The sequence below is a fragment of the Pollachius pollachius genome (assembly GCF_949987615.1).
Source record: "Pollachius pollachius genome assembly, chromosome: 12".
Classification (NCBI taxonomy): Eukaryota; Metazoa; Chordata; class Actinopteri; order Gadiformes; family Gadidae; genus Pollachius; species Pollachius pollachius.
Genome location: NC_136945.1, coordinates 8,012,162 through 8,038,541, shown reverse-complemented (window position 1 = coordinate 8,038,541; position 26,380 = coordinate 8,012,162). Strand labels below are relative to the sequence as shown.

Sequence of the window (26,380 nt, the reverse complement as noted above, 5' to 3'; positions counted from 1 at the left end):
AGCATCAGGTACTTCTGAAAATAACTTTAAAAAGACTGACATTTCGATGTACTTCTTGGCATCGATGTGAACAGGACTTTTCGCCGAGCTGGTGCTGAAGATGACAACTTTACCAGTCTCTTAGACTACAATTATAATGAAACAAACCAGATTACATTTCCCATTATGAAATATAATTTGACAAAACCTGGATCAGCATTGATATTCACATAGATTTAATGTGAAAGGGCGTCAACGTGACACAATAAGTCAAAGGACCATTACAGCTCGACAACTCACTGCTCACTAAGTCCAGTTCAAATAAAAGGTCCATGGAGTTGGGCTAATTTCAGGATACACAAGCTTTGACAGCTTAAACAGTTTTCCAATATTGGCTGAGTTGAGAGTGTCAAAAAAAGCTCAAGAAATGGCTTAAAAGCAGGTAAGAAGAGTCAAACTTGTTTGACTGCTTCATCTTCGATAGAATCTTCTTCCTCCTCTGCAAAGATTTCAAACTCTCCAACTTCTGTGTTCCACATGCACTTGATCTGCACTTTGAATACGGCCATCTCGAAGCCAAATAGTTTCTATAAAAAGAAAGAAACCGTTAGCTATCCATACCCGATCTCAATGGCTAAGGCAAGTTAAACTGCAATGGTTCAGTACGTACCAGAATACGAGCCTGCTCAGGAGTCAACATGTCTCCCTCCTTACAAACGTGGTGGTCTTTTAGTAGCGTCACCACTCCTAAAGAACAGAGGGGTCAAGATATTACCAAATTGTAAAAAAAAAACTAAACAGACGTCCGAGCAGAAAGAAAAAAATGTAAAAGGACCCTTAAGAAATTAGCAAAAATAAACAAACTACAAAAGATGTAAAGGAATATACAGAGCAGTAAATGCCCAATATATAGAGTTGAGTATTGAGCAATAATTAAACATCTTCTGAATGGTGTCAGTCTGAAATGAGGATGACTTATCTTGATAACAGTCATCTAAATTGAGATAAGATATGCCCTTAAAATTATTAAAATATTGAGGTTTGAGCAGTCAGAAAAAAAGTCTATCTGACTTAACATTCAATATAATTTGAAATAACCCTCATTTCCTGAATACATGTGATTATCAAGACTGTTTCCATCTCACCTGGTCCTTATTGACAGTGTAGACAGGATTTGTAACACTATTCCATTTCTGAAGCAATTATTTAGTATTTTAACAGTTAAATAATCAAACCCTTCTTGAGGGCAGTTGGGAGTCCCAACTGCCTCAACTGTGGCTCCATGGAGTGGGGGAACTGTTCCAGAGGCCCTTCGTCCAGTGTCACAGCCATCCTGGCAGGGTTGCCGGCCCGTGCGTAATCCACATTCTTGAACTGGCGGAAATACCTGTAGAGTGCCAGGACCATCATTTAAGGAAATGCATGTATATCGATAAACTTAAAAGGGTCTTCTGTGATGTAGGTCAGTTAGATTGCAGTGCAATTGTACTTACTCTTGTACCTCATCCTTAGTTTTATTTGAGAACAATACACCCACTTCTCCTTTCAGGAGCTTGCTAACCTATTAATTGCAAAATACACACAGATTAAGAATTATGTCATTGTGCAAGTAGTTTACTTTGGTACAGAGACAGCAGTGATGCCTACCTTGTGCAAATTATCTTTGTACTCGTCTGTTCGTCCTTTTCCCAAGGCAACCATCATAACTTTGTTTTTGCCAAAGAAGAACCTGTAAATGTAGGTGAACTGAACGTTATGACACCTCTTTTGATTTTCAAAACATGGGTGGGTAGAAGTGTCCATACCTGCTGTGCTTCCAGGCTGTCCTTATGTCTTTTAGTTTGTTATTCCTCATATTGGCGACCGAAAATATAAACAAATTCTGGTATACGTCGACGCATTTCCGCACCTAGATCAAATGCGTGAACAAAAGATACATGAGACGGGTGGATTGAATTAGAGGTACTGCCCACTGTTACACATGTATTTTAGGACTCACCTCCTCTATCAAGTTCTGTTTGCTTTCCAAACCCTTCTTGGTCGTTTTCGTCAGTGAAACTGTTTCAATGAATAAGAAACAATTATAAATGCACTTATACGTGTATACATAACAATGCAGGTCCGAATTGTTTCTAATGACCAAATAGCAAAATGTGAATGTTTTCCCGAATCCGGCTAAGCTAGCGCTAGCCTGTATCGTTTCTTTCTGTTAAAAATAAATGTAAGGCTAAACCATTTGTCGAAATGACACCGTTTAATACAGGTCTATCGTCGACCACATCAAACATGTAAATACATATGTAGAAAAGATCGTTTACCTTTCTTGTCCCTCTTTGACTTCGGCATGGTTAAAACTCACGTTGTCAGGAAGAGTTTACAACACGTGAAAGGAAGAAGGACCCCAGATGTTTGGTGTGTTAAAGCTGACCATGTGGTGCCTGACCAAAAAACGACCAATGCTTTGTTTATGCGTCTTGGTGGTCGAAGAGACAGATAAACAAATTATAAATTAGTAAACATATGTTTATTGCCAGGTCATCCCAGTCATTTGAATATGAATCCTAAAAATGAGCAATAACGACAATAAGAGAATACACATTTAAACACGGTAACCATACCTAAAATATGAATATCTATCTATCGACAAAAAAAACAACTCAATTACCAGGTTATATAAAAAACAATACTATATAAATTGTATGCAAAGTTAAATTGAGATAAACGAAGTATATTTAGATCATTCTAATGCACTTGACTTCGCCTATTGTATGAATAATTCACGAAGAAAAAAGTTGTCGAAGGGAAATCCATGTACTTCGAAATATTTATATCTATACTTTACATCATATATATCTATATCTAGGCAGTAATAACTATACAATGTATTTTTGTATTATAACAGTTGTATTATTATATATTAGGATTATGGTTACTGTTATTATGGTAACTATTATTATCATAAAATTAAGCCTTTGTTGATCAAGATAACAACTAATTCCGTTTCGTTTTGTATCGCGACAGTGTGTTCGCATTGAGGGGAAAAAACGGATTGTGCGCGTGCGCGTGCGAGTGTCCGGGAGAGGGCGCGATAGAAAGATACAGAAAAGATGTGGGTTGGTTATAGAGCCTAGTTTAGCATTTGCAACATGACCCAGACACGCCACGAAGAGGCAGGTCTTGGCACTCCGAGAGTCTACATTTACATCAAGCTACTGGGGACGGACAGACTAGAGTCCCACTAATAGCACTGGACAGAGAAAGGAAGGTGCCGGCTCCCTGGACTCCTCCTCGGGACACACACAGCGTCAGCCCCGCACCTGACAAAGCAGAGGGAAATGCAGCGATGATGGAGACTGCTGTTTCTTATTGCGGTCTGCGTCACATCAGTTGCCAAACCAGATGATACGGCCGACGTAGTGGACGGACCAAAGTCAACACTGTATTCGTTGCTATTCCTATCCGGGATACACGAGGCTATACTACTCGGAGGTGATCGAGAAGGGAGCGGAATGCTTACTTCACCTTCACTTTTTCTGTCAGTGTCATTTCCCAGCACCTGCGCACGTATAAGGAGGAACTCGTCCGGCGCCTGGATCGTGGAAGATATGCATGGGTAACTGGATAAAGGCTAGGCACTTGGTTTGGAGAGAAAATATTGTTTATTTCACACACAGCGGAGACTTGGTCAGCGTTTGTTGACCAACATGAACTCATTGTATTACAGCGATGCTTCGCCTGCTGCTATGCTCGCTACGGGACAGGCTGGCAGCAGGACCGCTGGCTCGGGCGCGGCGACCAGCGAGCTGCGAAACGACCTGGGCTCCAATATCCACGTGCTAAAAACCCTGAATCTGCGTTTTCGGTGCTTCCTAGCGAAAGTCCACGAATTAGAAAGACGAAACAAACTATTGGAAACACAGCTGCAGCAAGCCCTGGACCGGCCACGGTTCAGCATTTACACGCGTGATGTCGCCGTCCAAACGGACTCCTCCACAGAATCTCGACTGCCCGGTACCATTTGGAGTTTCACGCATGTGAGAAGACAGGGCGGACGTTATGAGACCCTTCACTCACCCGGGGTGACATGGACCCATCCAGACGGAGTTGGGGTGCAAATAGACACCATCACCCCAGAATTAAGAGCTATATACAATGTTCTGGCAAAAGTGAAACGGGAGAGAGATGAATATAAGAGAAGGTGAGTGATCTTTTATTTTATTTTTTATAAACATTACCCATCCACAACTAATACACCGTAATCTATAACTGTCAATTGTTGCCATAAAGCAATGCTCAATTAACATGGGTGTCTCCCTGGCTTACCCAGACCTTGATGGTGGGATACATCTCGCCATGTGGACATTCTTATTCCTACTTCAAGATATGGTGTTGATAGTGGATCACTTTGATTGATGGAATTTTATTCCTGTCACTTCCATCCTATCCCCTTTTTTTTTTTAGCATGTGCTTAGGTTTGCTTATATTTCGTTGTATTGTCTAAGACCATATTTATAACACTCATTTAATTTCAAATGGGACAAGTGAGACAGAAGTGTCTTTCATCACTTTAACATTTATACAGTTTCAAAACTGTTTTGGTTATTGACTCTACTTGATATGCGAAAGTTATTCATCAAATTCAGAAACGTATATGCCCGTTTCTTGTCAACCCTTGCTCTATTTGCGTTTAGTCAGTGTTTATTCATTTAGGTGAGGCTTTTGTCCAAAGCAACAAACATCAATACACAGAGACATTGAGTCATTGTCGTGCAGGGAAGGGTAAGGCATCAAGGATGCCCCCACATTGTTGATCCGACCATAAACATTCAACCTGGCTATAGCTCCACCAGCACCCTAAACACTGGACCATCCTCATGTAATGTTCACACACATTACATACTTTCATCTAAGTCATCTTACTCAGAAACCCTTTGTTATATTTCAGCCTGATAGTTTTGTTTGAAGGAATTGCTCCAGGCTGGGCTGGCAGACCTGACGTCAATGCCGGGCCGACTTCTGGTGTGGTTGTGTTAGGACCAGGCCAAGCAGCCGTTACTGCTACTGCTTTCTCATGAGCTAAACAGAGAGGCATTCCGCCTGGCCATGACCGAGCTCTCATTTCTATGCATGCTGTTTGACTCAGACTCCCCCCCCCCCCCCACACACACACACACACAGGATGCATGTGAACTGAGCTGCTTTCCCACTGCAGACAAATTTCCGGGCAAGTCATCCATTCACAATAGCTAGATATCCTCAAATTTATTACATGCTTATATTGTGACGAATAGAAAACAATGTCTGCTGGGACCAAGGCCAAGCAAGCTCAACCCTTTGGGCTTATATGCTTTACACAGCCCTGTGTTGCTAATCTTTCATTGGAGAAAAAGAAACAAATTTATTGAAAAAACATTCCTAGTTAATTAATTCCTGCTTAATACATCCTTTCGGAAAACAGTAGATATTCATTCTCACAACAATTAGGTCATTTTTTTAAGCGTGTAAACGATCATGTCAAGAGAGTTCAACTATTAACTGTCCCGAATTCGACAGTTGATAGTTGAAGTCTTTGGTTATACGTCTTTGGTTATATGATTGAATACTGATAATAATACCTTGAGTGAAGGCAAGTACAAATTGTCTTGGGCCCTAGCTATTGGCTACTGGCAAAACGTTTCCACATTGAACCCTGCCTAGTGTATCCATCGTTTCCCTCATGGAGTCTAAGGCTGGAGGGAACCGGACGACTGAACCTACTCATTTCTATAAGGGTTACTAGTAGTCATGGTAACCAATCTATTCATTGTCCACTCCCCCTCCCTATGGATTTGGTAAATAATGACATCACTTCAGCCAGACTAACAACCCCCCCCCCCCCCCCCCTTTTATTCCTCTACTCCCATCTCGTCTTTTCCTCTGATTGCTCTAAAGAACGTGTTTCAGCTTGTCTTCACTGCCAGGGTCTTTAACTCTCACTCTGCTCCGCCAGTCTTTGTCTCAGGCCATTCATTCATAATCTTGAGCTCAGCCCTTCTCCATCTCCCCCCCCTCCAACCCACAGAGTAAAACACATGCACGCACACAAACGCACACAAACACACACACACACACACACACACACACACACACACATACAATGTGTCACACAAACTGCTTTGTAAGGGATCCTGTGTTGCGATAGAGACCCACCCAGTGATGATCTATTAAAGCGCTAGGTGTTTGGACACACACCAGGAGATGTATGGACCTGCCTCATTGTTATTCAGCCACAAGGCTCCCTATAGATCATATTTAGCATTGTTTACATTTTATGCCATGGTGCTTTCCGATACAAATTGTTTTCTCAAGTGAGAGGCCAACTAGTTTAGTTTTGATTTTTGTAAAATAAAAGTCACTTCTTTAATGTGAGGATATTAAAGGTAAATAGATATTAAAGATAAATAGATAAATATAAATTCGTTTTAATCATTGAGTCAAAAACAAGTTATTCGGAAAATACCAAAAAAATTAAGTGACCAAGAAAGACTATTATGCACCATGGACTTATAATAAACTTTTTCCAGGTTAATAAGCCTGAAATATCAGAATTATTAAACACACCTTTGGATTATGGAACAGTATTGTTTGAAAATCACTCAACTCAATGTAAAACCTTAACAAATCTGGTGTAAAGTGGACCTGGGATATGTTTAGTTCTTGTTTGACTTTTTGGTTTCATTAAATTTATAAATTCCCGTCAAAAGTTCTCAATGACCCAGCTAAAGTAAAGTTACACACACACACACACACACACACACACACACACACACACACACACACACACACACACACACACACACACACCTAAACTTTTAAATATAAATATGAATGGACGTTCAGTTGTTTAGGCGTACTGCTGCCATTGTTGAGACGAAGAGGTAACACTTAAGCATATGGAAAAATGGATGTGGTGAGAGTCAGTATTGTGCTATGTGTGTGTGGATCTGTGTGTTTGTGCTTGTGTGTGTGTGTGTGTGTGTGTGTGTGTGTGTGTGTGTGTGTGTGTGTGTGTGTGTGTGTGTGTGTGAAGCATCGTTTGAAGACGAGTGAGTTCAGTGAGTGGATTGCTCCACGACCATCATATTTATAATTGGATGGAAGATGTCTTAATAACGGCTGTTATTGACGGGCCTATTGGGAAGCCTTTGACTCATTTCCTTCATAAGTAGTTGATAATGAAAAGATTGTGACATTCTTATTTGGTATTTGTCCAACCGTGAGACTGATAGTAGATTTGTTTAACTATTTACATGAGCCGGCACTCAGGAAAGAGCACTTGTTTAAGGTAAAGAAGACATGCCTTTCATAAGTAGATAAGGAATTGTTTCATTTTCATATGATACCCTTATTTGGTAATTAAGCAACTGTAACACTAATGGTGGTTTTGTTTTGCTATTTACATACATTCATTTGGTTCTACCCTTTGCAAAGAACAGTTTAAGGTCAAGAATATATGCAAAGAAGGACCATCTTTGGCTCAGTACTTTATGATATTATATATTTTGATATAGTTTCTATGCAAATGCATCAATTGATGCCGTTGCAGAGTGACCAAGGTGTACTATGTACACCTTTTCCTGGTGCACGCACTGCACCGCCTGCTGTTGCAGTGGTGTATACGCGAGGGCTGCACCCAAGGACTCCATCCATCCACTGTAATCAGAGACTCCTATTAGGAAGAGGGCCAGAGAGACACTGCCCTGGCTTGGGTTCCTCTGCACTGTGATAGCCTATGGTTCACCAGGGACCAGGGGGGGGTCAGCCACTGTCCCCCCGGATGGCCATGCGGCTGAGAGAGAGAGATTTGAACAAGAACAGATCCACGGTCTCCGGGGCACGTTCCTTCCTGTATGAATTATTCAAGCCCAGCTGAATTTAGCTGCATTCAGATCAGCGTGTGGATCAATGCAGTGAGAATCCCAAAACAGACGTGCCCTGGCTTTGATCTCCCTTCTTGTTCTCTCCCGTCCAGAAGATAAAAGGCTGGAAGCGGTGCCGTGATGCCTTTCAGTCTTTCTTCTAAGTTCCTTTAGCATTTTTACTGCCTAGCTCCAAAAGTATCTTTTGTGTGTGTTGTCTTTTTCAAACAAATAAAACCCTTTATGTTCCATTACATTTCTCTTCATCTTCAATGGCCAACCTGCCCTGTGCTGCCTAATCCAGCCTTTCTATGCAAGAGAGGGATTTCCACTAAGCCGTCGCCTAGCTAGAACCTTAGCCTCCAGCCACAAACATAACCAGGGCTATAGGTTGGCAGGATGCCCCTGCCCTGAGCCGGAGCTCCTGGGAGGCCTGCTCCTGCCTCTGCGAGTGAACCCGCTCCCCCTCCATTAAATCCTTTGTGCTCCTGAGCAGAGGTTCTCATATGGTGTGCAGTGGTACACTGCTGTAACGGTGACACAGCACTAGGTCTGCAACGCAATTCTGAACTCTGAGCCATTTTATAATCGTGCCTAAAGCTTGGATCTTAATCTTGAACTTAAAAAGTAGAGGGCTATAACCGGTTTCATTTTCTGTATTTTATTTTATTTATTATACGTTGATTTTATTATCTGTGAAGTAAAGAATAACATTTTAAAATAATGACACACACATATGATATGCGTGTGTTTTATTTGCCGATAGATAGGAGGCTTGGGGTTACCAATGAGTCAGCTCCTTGATTGCAGGTCACTTGAAGAAGGTGCTCATACATCAGGATCATTACAAACCCAATTACCCTAGTTTCAAACAGTGAGGAACCAGATTTCTTGAAAATGTCGTTAAAACACAGAAAATCAATGATGAGGGCAACGCCGGAGCCTTGCTAGCCACGTTGGAAGACGGAGAGATGGAGCGTCAGGCCTCTTTTACATATCGATTCGTTTGGCGGTAGACTCCAGGCGAGCCGATGAAGAATAATGTGCTTTCTCGTGTTTTTTTCTTTTTATGCTGATATTCTTCTCGCTGATTGGACCATATTTCTGGAGCTGTACAGTATGGGGTTAGGTTATTCATGGCCATCAATACTGTATTGATAGCCATGAATTTATTTAAAACTGTAGGAGGGCACCTGTTTTTGGTCATTGTTCTTTAAGCACTGCGAAGGTGGGAGAGGTGAAGCCGTGAATGCTGAGAGGTGGATGGGCTTCCTTGAGGCAGAGCCTTGATCCAGATGTGCTCTGAATCCTCACAGAAAAGCTACAGATTGTTGTGTTAAGTCCAATTCACTGACAATCAGAGCTTATCCTTTTTTATACCTAATGGTTTACCAAGGAATAGCAGAGTATGTGCCTGGACGTGTACCGAATGATTACACCATTGCGGTGGTCTCCAAAGACAGGCCAATATGCCGTGGCATTGCTTTCAGATTAGTTTAAGTGCTGTAATGTAAAAGCCTTTTGGCAATCGAGGAAGTTCATTTTTGGAATGAGAATATACATAATAGATTGACTGTGTTCTCTGCTGTCACACTTAAATACACCTGCATTGCCACAATGACAGAAATGCGCATGCACACACACACACACGCCCACACATTTTATAAGACATACTATTCTGTGGGCAGCACGTCTCCGTCGCTGGCCGACCGTCAAAAGACTGTGTGTGTCAGCTTCTTTATAGTGTCCATGAATCCTTGTTGGGGAATAAAAAACTAATTGTGAATCTAAATGTCATTACTTACGTGAGACACATGGAAGTGTGGTCTCAGGCTTTATTGTAAACTTGAGACATACCCAGTGCCTTGACCACCACGGGCTGTGTGTTTTTCATATATCACAGAGTGTGACATAAGGTTGACAGGATGTCATTGTTGATACAGCCTATTGACTCCCTCGCTTCTCTTATTTCCCTTCTCGGATTGATAATATACAATTTTATGTTATCTTATTTACATAATTTGTGGATGTGCTTGTTGGCCTCCGGTATTGCTGCTTGCAGCTTTCTAAAGAACTGCTCCGCGGAAACAACTTCAAACTCGACACTGCGCTTTCTTGGGTCCTCAGCAATAAAGCCCCAAAGCATGAAGTCAATTGGGGTCGGCTTATCTCAGGAGGTAGAGCAGTTGTCTTGTAACCGAAAGGTTGCTAGTTCGATCCCCAGCTCCTCCTAGCTGAGTGTTGATGTGTCACTGAGCAAGACACTTAACCCTGACTGATCCTGACTAGCTGGCTGTTGCCTTGCACGGTTGACTCTGCCGTCGGTGTGTCAATGTGTGTATTAACCAGTGTAAGTTGCTTTGGATAAAAGCGTCTGCTAAATGCCCTAAATTTATATTGCTTTTTGTATACATATATGAATACATGTCTATGCAGTGAGATGAATTGCTCAGTTTGATCTCAAGAATAACTGTACCAGGTAGGATTGTGCTGTTTTTTAAAGGTGAACCATCCCACTCACTATTTTCTAATATAAGAGAGCACTGTCAATCAAATCCGTTCCTGCACAGTTTGCTGAAGAGTTGGACCACTGGTCCGGATTTTGCGTTCTCCATTCGTGCGATATGAAAAAATTACATAAATTACCCAACTTCTCCTTTAATAGGTTTTGACGTTGCATACCGTGATTATTCCATGACAGGCGTATGAAACAGTATTCTCTTCAATTCGAAAAAGACAGCGTGACGGTTCCTGTTTAAGCTGATAATAGCTAATAGTTATGTAATTAAAACCGTCGCAAACCGAATGCCAACAGTTCAAAGGATCCCACAGGTGTGTTTATTAGGATGACAATAGACAGGCACAAAAGATATCCATCAAGAGACGGTGCCCAACAGATAAATTATACCTCTCCCATCCTTTCTCCATCCACACCCCACCCTCGAAGGGAACATTCTGAGTAATGATAACACACCCACCGCACCCAAACATGGCCCGGACATGCAGCGTAAATGTTTTGTAATGTTCGGGAAAGCCCCTCCAAAATCCCTGTCATTTGTCAAATGAGACAATTTGAAGACCCACAATTAACTCGGCACATATTGTACGCAGGCTCCTTTATTGACCTTTCATAGCAAGATAATAGTTTTTTCTGTTTCGTTTTTTTGTTCAGTCCCGTCTTGTTTCAAAACTGTGTAGTTATCAAAAAAACAGGTTGTTATCATATCCCCAAAACATGGAGTTCAGGAAAGGAAGTGGCCTCACTTTCTTTCCTGAATCATATGGGATCATATCGTACACACCATAGCAGCGGGCCACTCTTTAAAGCATAGGCTGGATCGGTTTTCAGGCTCTGGAAAACAGATGCACAACTTAGGGGGAAACAGATTTTCTGTCAATCAGGCCTTTCCCTTCCCCTCTGCTGCATCAACAATCTGCCAGGTTTAGGTTTACCATCCTCCATTTTAGTGACATTACTATTTCACAGCAATAACAACTGATCAAAACTAGGATTGAGATGTGAGTGAACTGGCATTAGAAGAACATTATTAAGCTTAATGGCATTTCCTCTTGGCATAAATAATACATCGTTAAAAACAGTCAAGGGAACAAATCATTAACTTGAAGACATGATCGCTGTGCTATCCTGTGCCAACTTTTGCATGTCTCTGCATGTCTAGGTGTTTAAAAAGAACTTCAATAGCAAATAAGGTGTTCTGATGGGATTATTGCCATATAATACACCTAGTTGACAGTAAACACAGACAGCAACCGCAAGGAATGATATGGGAACAAGTTTCTGTCTCAGGTTTTAGGGTTCAACACCAGAGACCTGCAAAACAAATCCCCCACAGGAAAAAGAGCGTACAATATAACAATGAGAGTGTTTGCTACGAGCAAATTAAACAATTAGCCCAGATAAGGTTTTGCAGTGTGCTAAAAGGTTACCACCCAATATTGTGCAACTGTGGCCCATGGTTGTCAGTGTGTTTGTAAAGTGGGGCCATGTTGGGGTTGGGATTACAACTGTCATGATGCATATCCACGTTATTCTGTCCTCCAATATATGTAAGAAATGTTACGAGGGGCTTACACAAGACTTCAAAAGCTTTTGTCTACACAACGTACAGACAAGGATCAGACGTCATAGTTGAATACATACAATTTTTTAAGTTCACCCCGGTAGATAAACTTGCTTCCTTTTCAGTGCAACCGTTTGAGTTTAAATCCGTTGTTGTAAATGTTGACCGATTGGCTTTGTGTTGAACAATCCTCACAATCCCAAGACAAATACAGCTAGTTTTGAGACTTCCGTCATTGACAATGAGTCCTCTATTTTGCCTTTTTAACACATGATTCATCAAGCTAGACCCTTTACAAAATCTGGGAACCCTAGAGCTATTTGACTAGTTTGTCAAAGAGACATGAATGGGCACGATGATTTCCTGCCCATCAACCAACAACTGCAAAGACAAACACATGAATACAGAGATACACATGTATCAATGCATCTTCCAACTATTTGTTAGTGATGGTATGGAGGACCTTCATATTTTAGAAATATTGACAAAAAAGCAAAATGTACCATGTCCTAGGGCTGGGCGATAAATCAAATTTTGAACGCGATTTCGATTCTACGTCAAACAATCACAAAATTAACATAATCGAGTTTTTCGATTATTATTATTTTTTTAAATGTTTTATAGAAGGGCAGAACAGCTTGATACATATCTGCATATTATTTTAGATTGGGACATTTTCTTTTTGATTTTTTTAAGGCGAAATTTCAAAATTCTCAGTTACAAAGTTTTTTTTGGGAGAGACATTTTCAGAGACATTTTCAAACACAAAAATAATCGTTTGAATAATCGCGATTTCAATATTGACCAAAATAATCGTGATTATGATGTTTCCCATAATCGAGCAGCCCTACCATGTCAAAGCCTTCACATGGGACCTTTCAGTTGCTTGTCCTTTTCAGTGCCATTGATATGCGGGGTCATTGATATGCAGTCTCTTGATGGTCTGAAGTTCAACCTTGGCTAGCAAGGTCTATTTGAAGACTCGGGTTCACGTTTCTACTATGAAGGAGAAGCATGATTACTTGCCTTTTCACCCATTCACATGCACATTGGCTACGTGCGTTTCCCTGTGTTTTAATGCTGTTCAGAAAAATTGTTTGGAGTTCATAATTGTAAAGGCGCTGAGAACAGATATACGACAAACCCTGCACAATATTAAGACACAGAAGACAAGATATGAAGCAACAAATCATTGAGGCTCTACTTTATCCCTCCACTGTTTTATTACACAAGCTAGAGGCTGAGGAAAGACACACTTGTTGTATTCAATCATATTAAAAGCCTATGAAATTGTGTCTAGGCAAAGAAAATGTCTCTGGTCACTTAGCAACGGTGGCGGCGGTCTTCCGTCCAGGTCAATGGAGGTCTTTGTCTCGTCTGGGAGAGCTATATTTAAGTCCAACACTGCTTGTGGAACAGGAAGCGAATGGGGGGGGGGGGGGAGTATGGCACCAGAAGAGTGTGTTTAGTACATAACTACTATTAATTCATCCTCATCCGTGTGATCAGGAAGGAACCCATGTCTACAATGTAGCACTAATAAAGATGTGTCGATGTGTTTGAGTGCTGCTGGTGGCGACTGGCGGTTCAGTCGAGACAGACGAAGACAGAGTAAAGAAAACCTAATCGACCGTCCGACCCTTGGGTTTTGTCTATTCAGCACCACGAGCCGAGCCCCTCCCCGCAGCTAGACCCAGGGGGTCTCCCCCCTTCCCCCTACTGGCGCTATACCTGTCTGTCAGCCACATCCCCATACCTATTGCATCATTAGCACTCCATACATGTCTGGGAAGCACCTATGGAGGCTATAAATCACAGGGGGCGGGCCGTGTCTATGACATGGAAATCGATGTCCGGGCGAAGATTTAACCTGCTTTACGACAGTGCTATCACACACACAATAACATCACGGTCTCCCCTCCTTGAACCGCTGTACCGCCTGACACATCTGTCCAGTCAGTGGACCGCCTATCTGGGCAAGGGGCCAAGATGAAGCTACATGTGAAGGAGGTAAATCACGGCCGAGGCTCTCCCTGATGCCGGTGCAATTGGATGGGGAAGGATGTGGAATGTGGACATTCCTAAAGCGTGCCAGAGACGGGGGTGTGTGGGTGCAACGGGCCTCTCAGACATGAGCTATCAGGGGTGGCTGCAGGAGCTCTGGTTCTGTTCCATGAGTCATGGAGCAGAAAGGGTGTGTTTTCTCAGCGTGTAATCCAATGCAGTGAATCATGGGAATGAATCGCAGTCATTGACGCTATTGAATGGCGCACCTCAAGGTGATGATGACGGCCGTTGGTTTGAGAGGCGGGAATTTCTGCAGGATATAATGTTCTTTGCTGCAGATATTTACAATGTCGCTAGAGTTGATGATTGATGCGATAGATACATTGTTTAGCATAACGAGTGCCTGCTATACATATGAGCCAGTTGCTGAGGAATTTCCCATAGCAATGATAATTTTGATGTGTTATGCTAACACCGCCCAGCCATTTCAGGGAATTATCAGTGTGGCAAGATGCAACTCAGGAGGGGTCAGGTCTGGAAGCCAGGACCATGACATCAGCCTCATAAAACGGTGTGTTCTGGGATGATCAACAGAAGCTCAATGGCTTCATGGCCAATCGTTCCTCTAAACACATTTGGCACAACGGCAGTAGCATGGAAACTCAGATCTCTTAATTAATACTAGACGGCCTAATTACTGTATTTTTTTGTGACAGTCCATTAGAAGGCTGTCACAAAAAAATATATTGACAACTTGCCCAGATGTAAACTGTCCAACCAATATAGCATGAAAACAAAAGTATAAACGGTACAACATGCTGATGTTATGAGTCCTCAGGCAGCAATTATGATTCAGAAGAAGCGTTTAGAGCACTCATGTGTGCAAACGAAACTCCTGTAGACATACAGCGCAGGGAGTGGTTGTTGGCATAGGCTGCTGGAATGCTATTGTCTTTCAGGACATGACTTTATGGGAAAATGGGTTCTCTGGCTACCTTTCTGTCCCGCTTCACACTAATCGCACGCTGTTGGTGCTACAATTCTCGGAACCGCCATATTGTACAGATAATAATAAATGTATTCCAGATGTAAAGATTCTAGGTGTACTCCCATTTCTCGGCTCTGACCTTGATGATTTATTGTTTTGCATCTTATCCATGTGATTTATTTTTTATTGAATAAGTGAAACAATCCTTTATGAACACCCGATGACAATGAACAGGGCTAGGGAGCGTGCCACCGCTGCCCACAGACAGATGTCTGGGGGAGGACACAGACAGTCTCAAAGCCTCCTGTTGTCCTTGTCCTTGTAAGGGGACTCTGGCCAAAGGTACAGGGACACTTTCTGAGTTTGTGTGTCTGTGTGTGTGTGTGTCTGTGGTTGTAGGAGGGGATGGGGGGGGGGGGGGGTTAGGGCAGAGGCGAGATGAGAATACATCTGCTCCCCTATCGTGTCATCCACCCTTGGGTTAGTCACGTAGACTGTCTACGTCCGTGAGGCTTCACGTGGTGCTGTGATCTGCCCATATGAATACCCACTACAGTGTGTGTTGGCTTCTGCAGCCAACAAAACCACCTTGTTGACACTATACATGAATACACGTATCCCATATTCCACATGTACAGACATATTCTTTACAAATCCAAGAGGTCTGCCCTATAGGGCAACCCAGACGCTATTCATAGAGCTATTCTCAGATCATCCCTCATCTGTTTGTAGATAGAATTGTGACCAATCGGGGAAACAATAAGTCACATCTGATTACCCCCCTGTTCTGCCTCACCAACCCCACTGACGAGGTCTTTTTATAGGCCGCTGTGGGGCTGGTCGCGGTCGCACAGGTGGTATTCTAGTCTAGAGTGTGATGCAGCTGCTAACTTTGATGACCTCACAACCAGGCGCCAGCCGTCTAGAGCAGGAAGCTCGAGGGCGCAGGGTGGACCTGGCGGGAATCGGCCGAGGCAGCAGTTTATTAGTTTGGAATGGCTTCACTCACAGTGGGAGAAAGGCCGGCGGGGCCCTGCCAAGGGGATACTCGGCGTTGATTAGAAAGCCACACATTCATCCTGCCCCCTGAATAACGGGGGGACAGGCCTCTGTTGGGGGAATGAGGGGCTCCCCTTATGACGCAGGGGAGATCTGCTGTCGCTGGAGCAGTCTTCCAACACCGTTTGTATCTCCATGGTAAGCAGTGTGGTGAGAAGAAGTAAACATATTGTTCACCCCCCCCCGCCACAGAGTACTCAGGTCTCAGGGGCGGTCACATAATGTCACCAAGCACTTATTTATCTACAGTGACGCATGTATGCACATCGCTAAAGGAAGATATGGGCCACTGCACACACACCCACAGGCATAAATCACAAGTACGTACGAAAACAAACACTGATTCTTCCGTAATCTTTCTTCTTTCTGATTCTCTGAAACAAGAAGACAGGCCACAGCTCCCCACCTCCCCTCCCTTGGTGTTTCTGTGCCATGAACACGCTTTCATTGCTCACGTGGGTGGCTTCTACCTCATCAGGTTACCGCTTGGTAATGAATGAGTTCCCTCTCCATTGTGAGCCTTTGTTTATAAATCCTCGATGAATCCCGGGTGTTCCTTGGAAACTGAAGGGTTATACGACCTTGTTGTTATATTCAATAACCTTGTTAGGCTTTTGGCTGTTATCTTTGGGACACTTTGTTTTCCTTTCCAACACAATGGTCAATATCTGGTGGTTGTTTGGTACTAGTTATTAGTTATTTTTAAGTGTTATATATGTTTGGTTTATGTATATATGGGGTTTGAATTGAATCCGGGGTTAGGCTTTGGAATCGAGATCCTTGACCATGAAAGGACTTGCAGTATCTGACTCAATAAAAAAAACATAAAACTATGCAGACGGGTTGATGTGAGCTGTCCAAGAGGGAAGAAAAAATGTGTTGCTAATCACAAGCATATGACTGAAGCCGTGGGGTCAGGCAACGCATTCCACATTCTTGTTTAGTAACTACTGTAAGCATGTGTATGTTATGTTTTACAGAATGCCTGTCTGACATTAAACACGCCGGGATGACGGGGGCATTAGGTGCTGGAAAAACAAAAGATTGGACTTGGGTGGCTAAAAAATGTAGTTTTCCCTGTCCTGAACCGAATACAGAAATTTATATTGCAAAGAAATGTATATTGGACCGAGCAAAGTTGGTATGCATTAATGATGCAAATGGAAGCTTGTATCGATACGACACATAAATACGGTCTTCCTCGGCCTCCGGAAACCCACAAATAAAAACGACAAGATAAGGAGAAATAAGTTTGGAGCAAAACAACGAGATAAAGGATATGAGGGAATTCCATGACTACGGTCCGAACCACACCCTATTGCTGACATTTTAATGCTATGATGCTTCACATCATAGAAAGCATAGGCTATCCGTTTACATGGCCCAGGGCATCTATAGGCCTACATCTATTATTGTCCCATAAGGGAGGCTGGATTGCCATTCGGCCTCCAGTCCTTTATGTCAGACATGCATTGAGAATAGTAAAGACAGTGACACAAAGGGGGAGGCTAGACAAACGGAAATATAGGGTGGGACTGGGGCGTGTGTGTGCGTGCGTGTGTGCGAGCCAACAATGTCAAGGACGATGCGTAATCAAAGCCGGGGGAGAACCGTTCCTCCATGACCGTGTCTGGTTCTAACCCACCCCAGGGAAAGGCCTTCTGCTGCTGCTCCTCTCTGAGCAGACCTCTGCTCTGTGTTGCAGGTGGGAGGAGGAGCTGGCCAAACGGGAGCAGCTGGACGCCACCGTCGATTCCATGCAGCAGGTACTTACAGACCCAAGCATCTGGACCAATGTCTCCTGTGATCCCCTGTATGGGTCTGCTAATCATCAGTATGTTGGGACAGTGTGATGGATGCCTTTGTACACAAGGTTATGCACAGCAGCGGCCGTTGCGGAGATAATAGTCGACTAGACACTAATTAAAACCACAAACATAACGTATGTCCCTCTCTCACCCTCTTTATAAATAACACACTGTATTAAGGATTAAGACTTTTCACAGATGCTTTTATCCAAAGCAATTTACAGGGAATTTAGAGTATACCTTTACTAGATATGACGTATGTACAACTATAGCGTATGGTACATGGTGTACGCTGTAATCTGTAATTAACATTAATCGCTGTTTTCCTGCTCATTCACACTGTGCAAACTGTACTATTCAGTGCCCTGTTGACCGTGCATAGTGTCTGCAAATCTGCACTAGGAGACATCGCGGCCACAGAGATGTGGGTCAGATTAAGCCAGACAAAACAGGATTAGAGAGCCATTAACAGAGAGGCCTGTTGCCATAGATAGACACAGGAGCTAAGTGTGTGCGGTCAGTGGCAAACAGAGAAAGGGGATTGTAAAGGCCAACTAGTTTCACAGGCGTCAGGCATAGACTCACGGTCGGCTCTGACGCCCCAATACCACATAAAGAAGCAGCAAGGGCTGGCGACAGTAGCAGCCGGTCAAGTCTGAATCCAAACGTCCTCTAACACCACACCATCCATCCACCATCCCTCCACCAACCCTTCCCCACACCGCCCACCGCTGGCTTACGTACCGATCGATCAGCGCGGCAGCATCTGTGTTTGTCTTCAGGTTCTGGGTCAGCAGAAACACTCTGGAAAGAACCACCGTCCCTTGGGGGCGGGGGGGGGTGGGGATATAAAGGCCGGGGGCTAGCCTTTTAGAGCACATTGGCAGCACATTGGGTATTTTGAGTAGAAGCAGAGGGCTTTGGCCAGTTATTTTTACAGAAAACCATTGCTATGTAATTTAGAATGAAATACCTTTATATGTTCCGCTGGCGTTCGCCTTGAGTTCCTTCCATCTTTTCCAACACAAGTTTAGCTTATTAGGCAATGATAGTGATTGTGTGTGTGTGTGTGTGTGTGTGTGTGTGTTTGTTTTGGGTGTGAGAGGGGGCTCGAGAACCCTATAACCATTCAGGTGGGAAAATATTCAGATGAGAGTAGGAAGATTAATGAAATATTTCAGGATAATTTAATACTTTCATAGCCATCTGGGGAAGTGAACCCCTAAGGACCCTAAAGGTTCAGCCAATTAGATGTCCGGTGCATTACTACCCTAATTAGTTATGTGTTAGTATTATGCTGATTTCACGAGCCCCCGTACAATGCACTTTCACCTAAACCATGTAAACCTCAATGTTAATATTTTACATCCCCTTCCGCTCCAAACATCCTTTCAGAGGGCCCAGGATTCAACAGAGGTCCATGATCAGTTGAACGAGAAGGTGGAGAGACTCACATCCGAGCTCGTGGTCTTCAAGAGTCTGATGAGCGATGTAAGTCTACACACACCCACTCCCGACCTCACAGAGTGCAGTCCGATATAAACACTTTCCTCATATAGGAAAGCGTTTTTTTCAACAAAACCTCCCCACAAAAATGCACCCACGCCCGCAGCCATGGTTGCACCGTCACGTTAATGCTTAAAATACACACGAGTACATTCTACAGATTGTTATTTGTAGAAGTGAAAGAGTTGTCATTAAGCCGGGGACTGGCCCAAAAACAAAATAGACACCCACATTTGAGTTAGTTTTGGATCCCAGCGGGGGGGGAACCTTCTCATGCCCTAAATTGCAGGGAAGATCCAAGACAAACATTCATTGAATAGCTGGCTGTGAGCAGCACCATAAATAAGAAGTAGTTGAAGAGGGCCTCCTGGTCTACACAGGGTTGCATTGATTCTAGGCGGCAGTTCTGCTCCGGGATATACAGCTATAGAGTGATAGATATATGGGACACTGATACAGTCCTGGTTGGTGCAGAACAGACATATAAAACCTTGGGTTGAAAGGGTCGTTGTTCACCCTGCATGTCTTCTTGTTTTCATCTATACAATGTATATTTTATACATCTCTTTTCTCTGTAACCCACAATATCGGTTTCTGAATAAAGAATAAGGTAAGTTAAATGTATGTGCGTGAGGGTTGCTGTTTTTTTTAACAACAGGTCCTAGTTATTCTACTGCATCCTGTGTTTGGAGTGTATTGATGGTGTCTTATGATCTATTGAAGTACAAACAGTGTGTATCAGAACATATAACCACATCTCCCATTCCCAATCGTACTATCTTTGTATAAATGTGTTGATGGACTGCTTTCCAAAGTCAAATCATCTAAAGCATGGTGTGCAGCTGGAAAGAAGATTTGAGTTGGCTTTCAATTTGCCTTCAAATGAAAAGATGGTGAGCAGTCTAAAAGTGTGTGGCCTTAAACCAGGATAGTATGCTTTAAGACATTGTTTCATTTTATTAACATTCAAATGAGTTGAATGAGCTGATCTTACAGATCTTTAGGAAGTTTTGTTGTCGGTGAACGACTCACCGCAGCATTTGATTTAGATTGTGGTAATCTTTCTCTTTAATCATTGCAGCAAATGTCCGACCTGGACTCCAAGATCCAGGAGAAAGCCATGCATGTGGACATGGACATCTGCCGACGCATCGACATCACGGCCAAACTGTGTGACGTGGCTCAGCAGCGCAACTCGGAGGACATGTCTAAGATGTTCAGCGTCAGCCCAGCCAGGTCACTCCCAGAGAGAGTGAGTGTTTATAGTAGCAAGCTTACTATGTACTGAGCTAATCGTGTGTTGACCTCAACCGTCAATCGATTCGAGATTTCTTTATTGTAGCAGCCCAAACAGGTTTAAGAGAGTGACATTCTTGGGTTTAAGATAATAAAAACAATCCAAATAGAATACAGTAATAATATAAGGTATATGAATAACGCATAGTGTGTGTAAAATGGAAATGCTCATTGTACACATACATGTTTGTGTTTGTGTATGCATGGACTTACGAGTCAGGATCTTAACGCCTCCCTCAACTAGAGGACATTTAGGTTAGGTTAGGACTAGAGGTTTCGTTGCTTAAACTAGTTGGACACAGTAAAAAGTAAAAAGAAAAACCTGCCTTGCAGAACCAATGAAAAGTCTTTGGAGCCTTCACATTGGGGCGGTGACGAAGAAGTCGTGTTTGCTCTGAAAGACTGTTGTGCTCCGACAAAAATCTTTTCCTAGGTTAAAAATATTTAAACAAAGTCTCTGTAAAACCTTTATTGCACCCATCTTATGGACTGGGTACACATCCGAAGAAACAGAATCAAATAATGTACCGTCGCTCGGGAAATAAGTTTTTTAATGTTGAAAAAGCTCCCCCACGTTTCACCGTGATTCGATTTATCGGAGAGCAAAGTTTCTGGAAAGGTGTCATTTTCTGTAATATGTAAAGGACTGTGATATGTCTATTATCAGCTGTTCAGCCAGGAAAAACTTTATTTGGTAGGCGGTGAGATCTTCGATTGTCCGGAATCAAGAGACTACTGTATGCACAGCTACAGCTGAATGTGTTTGTGTGTGTGTGTGTGTGTGTGTGTGTGTGTGTGTGTGTGTGTGTGTGTGTGTGTGTGTGTGTGTGTGTGTGTGTGTGTGTGTGTGTGCGTGCGTGCGTGCGTGCGTGCGTGCGTGCGTGCGTGCGTGCGTGCGTGCGTGCGTGCGTGCGTGCGTGCGTGCGTGCGTGCGTGCGTGCGTGCGTGTGTGACCTGCAGACAGGCAGCAGGCCATTAGTGTCCATTGTTTATGAGCCTGGCCTAAAGAGCTGTGGCAGAGCCTGCAGGCCGGTGCCCCTCCACTTGCCAGACAGCAGCAGCTGAGAAAGGCCGTGATAGGGGTAGCTCGGGTCTCTGGTAATCCTGCAGGCTTACCTGGCACACTGTTCATTGTCTAAATATACTGTCCGTTAGATAATGTAATCCTTAGATAATGATGTAATTGTTGTATTGTATGAAGTCATGAACAATGATCACATTAACATTACTCATATTGTGTGTCAAGATATTATTTTGTTTCTTAAAGGTACACTATGTAACATCTTTTTGTGTTTAAAATGGGTACTGCAGTCCCTTTTCACAATATTGGAGAGTTGTCTCCGCCCGCCCCCTCCTCCCCAGACTCGAAGCACACAACGGTTGCCAGGTTGAGGATACTGAACGAACACGAGCTTAAGACGAGCCGAGCGCAACATTATATTTGGAGACAAGCGTAATTATTATATTTTTACAATGCCGACGAGTCCTATACTGTAAGTTGATAGGCTAACATATACGTTTGCAATTTATTTATTGTTTGCAAATTACAAACGAGCTCATGTGGCATCCATCTGGAAATCCTTCGGGGCTATAAGCTATCTCCATGTCTCAAATGAAACTTCAAGATTGATTAATGAATCGTGCGATATTTAAGGTCAGGTAGAATCCGGTTTGTTTAATTTCCTCCATGGCTAAAGCATTCTTTGTTTGTGTGACAATTTCTTTTAAATCAGGCAACTCAGAGAATAGAGAATCATAACACAGGCCCAAACAAAAACAAACAGTCCGACAACAATTACAAAGGACAACATCCCGGCTTTAGCATTGTTGTCAGAAAAGCCAGTATTTTTACTTACGCTTTCCTTAATCTTGGATGAAATATCCTGGTCATTATATGATTTAGTACAGTACAGTTGTAACATATAACTCCTTTAAAAGTGTGCTGTAGATTAGCTGTTGTAAAGAAAGGATAAAAGAGCGGTACAGAGTAAGGTACAAAGTACATTTTCTGATTGGTCACAAATTGGCCGGGAGTGGTCTAAAATGTAAAATGGCTCATAAACGGGCAGGGGCAAATAACACTCAAATAATACCTCTTAAATCATATATACAGCACCTTTAATCTCACATATTAATCAAAAATATTTATTCATTTAATTATGTAAATATCCATGTATTATTAACTGCTATGTCACATCTGGGATAAGTAAAGTACATCTTATTTAATGACCCCTATGAATGTGAACATGCCTTTGTTTTATGAAATGAAAGCTAGTAGTACTTATTGACCAAAACATAGACTCCTGATTTGTATTCCATGATCGCTTCAGCGGGTAGATAAACAAAAGAGAGAATGTTACTAACTAGCCAAAACACACACACACACACACACACACACACACACACACAAGCACGATACTTTAACTTAAGCTAGTAGGTTAACCCACACCCACACGCCCTGCTTTACCTACACGTATACTAGTATCTACCCAGACACACACACCGAGATCCATACCTACATGTATGCTAGTTACACACATGCACGCACACACAAACACGCACACCCGCAAACACAGACCGATAAAGCGCTGATGCCGTGACTTGGCTCTGCACAAGGTTATCATATTGCACTGACACCGCTGGCCTACAGCCAACCATGAATCCACAGCCGAACAGCCCAGGGGCCTCATAACTGTCACGCTTTTCTGACAGTGTCTCTGGAATTGTTTAATAAGATTTATTTTTGTGTGGCCCCGTTTGCTGCAATGCATTGAATCACTGCTGTTTTGGACAAATAATGGGAGTTTAGCAAGACACTTTAAAGCTGTGGTTGTGATGTATGATGAGCCCAGCTGCTGGGTCCATTCATCCCTCTTGTGCAGTTCTAACATAAAAACACTTTTTCAACTCTACCTTTATTTGTGCGGCCCTTGAGATTCAAAATATTTGCTTTCAAGCAAACCTGGAAATACAATACATAAACCAATGATCCGGTTTACGTCTTTCCAGGGAGCCATGGCGTGCTGCCGGAGAAAAGAGCGTGTTGAGAGAGTGTTGTCGGATGAGGAGAATGAGGAGATGGATGCCGACCCCAGCACCTCTGAGGAAGAGGCCCCTGGTCCTATGAACATCACAGACGAAATGAAACGCATGCTCAACCAGCTGTAAGCACGCACGCATGCACACACACACACACAACCACGCACACACGCAAGCACGCACACAGAAGGCATAAAAGGCATAAACCTGCACATACAGAACTATGCAAATTTCATTGGTTTCAACCAAACTGTTTGGATGTACTATCGTTTTTTTACGGCTTTAATAGACCTATCGAGAATAGAATAGATCTATTTTGCTTCAATTAGAAACAATAATTCTTCATTTGGTGATACCCTCAAAAACTGACACATTTTCCCGATCGTGACATCTTTATCAACGATGGCCTCATCGCTCTATAAATACAAAATCTCTCTTTCACACACCCCACATCCTGCGGTTCAATCAGCCTAGCAGTCTCCTGCAGTGTTGATGCAATAGGGGAATATTGTACTGTTCCTGGCCTTTACCACCATCTAGTGGCAGGCACACTAAATAAATATGCTTACTCAGCAGAAAGTCACAGTAGCAGTCACAGTAAAGAAACAGACTTCAATAGACAGATGTCTTTTCCTTGCTTTGTTGGGTGGCTGAAATGAAATAAAGCACTTCATGCAATCTGATATTTCATGCATTGGCAATTGTCTATGCAATGAAATCTTGTGTTTTATTTTCACTCTACAATCCTAAGATAAATGGGGGGTTTAAGGTCACTGTAATCATGTATTAAAACGATTGTCTCTCCATTTCATGGACTTAAAGGCGCGGTGGCTTTCGACCTGTGTTTTGTTGTGGTGCTGTTCTCCAAATATGTCTGACTACTAGAGGCAGAAAGATCATATGTAACATTGTGTTCGAACGCAGTTTGTGGGAAAAATCAACCACTGCATCTCCAATGTTTTCTTCCATTCAAACCTTTGTCTTTTTTCTTCACTCTAGCCTTAATATCTTTCTTCACCATCCTCCTCTGTGGATGCTCTGAACATGCTGGCTGTTCTTCTTTTCCTTTTCCTCCCCATCCCATCCCTCTCTCTTCCCTTGTCCTCTGTCTTCCCATCCCCCCCCCCCCCATCTCTCCTGGGCCCCATGCAGACATTGTTCAGATAACTCCTTTGTTGCCAGGCGGGAGACATTTGAAATCGACGACGACTGCGACAGCCTTACGTGGGAGGAGAACGAGGACACTCTGTTGCTATGGGAGGACTTCACCAACTACAACGTGCCCGGCGCCATCGCCGCGGCCAACGGCCACGCCAACGGCCACGCCAGCGGCCACGCCAGCGGCCACGCCGAGGGCGACACTGAAGGCCAGGACCCTGTGAGTCTCATCAGAGCGTCCGGAGTCCTCTGCTTTTATAGACTGTATCCGATAACAAAAAATGCAAGTCATGAGCAGTTACACCAACCGGCCGCCAACTCTCTCTCGGCTGTTTTTGTTTACTTTCAGAATTCACAAGATGGAAGTCTTGGCAGCCTCATCAACGAGACAGAGTCTTTGTTCAAGACCCGGGAGGAGGAGTACCACCAGACCATCGGACAGATTGAGGTGTGTTGTTAAGAGGAAGTCCGCCCAGAGATATAGACACAACCAAACAGAAAAGCTGCCGCTATTTTTGATTCATTTCTCCATCGACCTTTAAACCTCGATCCTTAAAGGAGCCACGTCTCTCTCTCTCACACACACACACCCACACACACACACACTCCTAGAAGGGAGTGCTGATTAACAATCTTTCTATCAGAGACGGCGTTCCGTCTCTCCGCGTGGACATTGCGTCCACGCTTGTGACCGTGCCATCCTTCCCCCCTCCCCTTCCTCCAGGTGGAGTTAGCCACGGCCAAGAGCGACATGACCCGCCACCTGCACGAGTACATGGAGATGTGCAGCATGAAGCGGGGCCTGGACGTGCAGATGGAGACCTGCCGGCGGATGATCAAGGGCGGAAGGAACTCTCCGTCCGTCAGCTCCGTGGCCAGCAGCGACTCAGGAAACACCGACGAGATTCAGGACGAGATCTTGGACAAAGAGGCCGAGGCCGAGGGTCCCGTTAGTTGATGTCCGTCGACACGTCCACCCCTCCCCGGCTAGGCCTCGGATCCCACCCCAACGACCCGTCCCTCTCCCGCTTAGAGGGGGGGGGGGAGGGAGGTGTTTGTAGCCTGGGTCAATGCTTAAACAGCTCCACTGCGAGCGCCACTGTGTTATGGGATCAGACCCAATCTCAAATCCGGCGAGGGGAGGTGGGGTGGGGGTCGGGGTTTTGCCCTTGGGGGTTCTTGGTGGGCAAGCGTCCCCCTCCCCCCTCCTTCCTGCCAACGCAGGTCTCGACTCGGTGCTTACACTGTCTGGGTGCTGTGGTACACGACACTGTCTGGGTGCTGTGGTACACGACACTGTCTGGGTGCTGTGGTACACGACAGCGGAGGGCGAAGGTGTGGCCGTTGTGGTGGTGGTGGATGCAGTGCGTGTGTGTGTGTGTGTGTGTGTGTGTTTCCAAGCTGTGCTCACTTCCTCACCGCTGCCTTGCGGGGTCCCTTCTGATTGGCCCAGAGCTCCACTAAACCAACTCAAGCAGGGTCAATAGTTCAATTTTTGTCCCAGAGGGTAAATGTGTTTGTCTCATTTTTTGCAATACTGACCGAAAAATAGCATTCAGC

The 26,380-nt window shown here is 43.7% G+C and overlaps 2 protein-coding genes across 2 annotated transcripts; one reads left to right on the top strand and one right to left on the bottom strand.

Annotated features, from left to right (window-relative positions):
* Positions 1-4: 4 nt before the first annotated feature.
* On the bottom strand, positions 5-2,378 carry mrto4 (MRT4 homolog, ribosome maturation factor). The gene is made up of 8 exons (XM_079748461.1): positions 2,298-2,378; positions 1,979-2,037; positions 1,785-1,888; positions 1,627-1,708; positions 1,473-1,540; positions 1,215-1,366; positions 650-726; positions 5-566 (listed from the first exon to the last, which is right to left on the bottom strand). Exons 1-8 carry the CDS (start codon positions 2,323-2,325, stop codon positions 432-434), a joined length of 705 nt encoding a protein of 234 aa, XP_079604587.1. The 5' UTR covers positions 2,326-2,378; the 3' UTR covers positions 5-431.
* Positions 2,379-3,374: 996 nt separating this feature from the next.
* Positions 3,375-25,778, top strand: iffo2b (intermediate filament family orphan 2b; the record flags this gene model as incomplete). Its single annotated transcript, XM_079748620.1, has 8 exons — positions 3,375-4,177; positions 17,719-17,779; positions 19,217-19,312; positions 20,409-20,579; positions 23,633-23,787; positions 24,845-25,040; positions 25,170-25,268; positions 25,545-25,778. Exons 1-8 carry the CDS (start codon positions 3,684-3,686, stop codon positions 25,776-25,778), a joined length of 1,506 nt encoding a protein of 501 aa, XP_079604746.1. The 5' UTR covers positions 3,375-3,683.
* Positions 25,779-26,380: the final 602 nt, after the last annotated feature.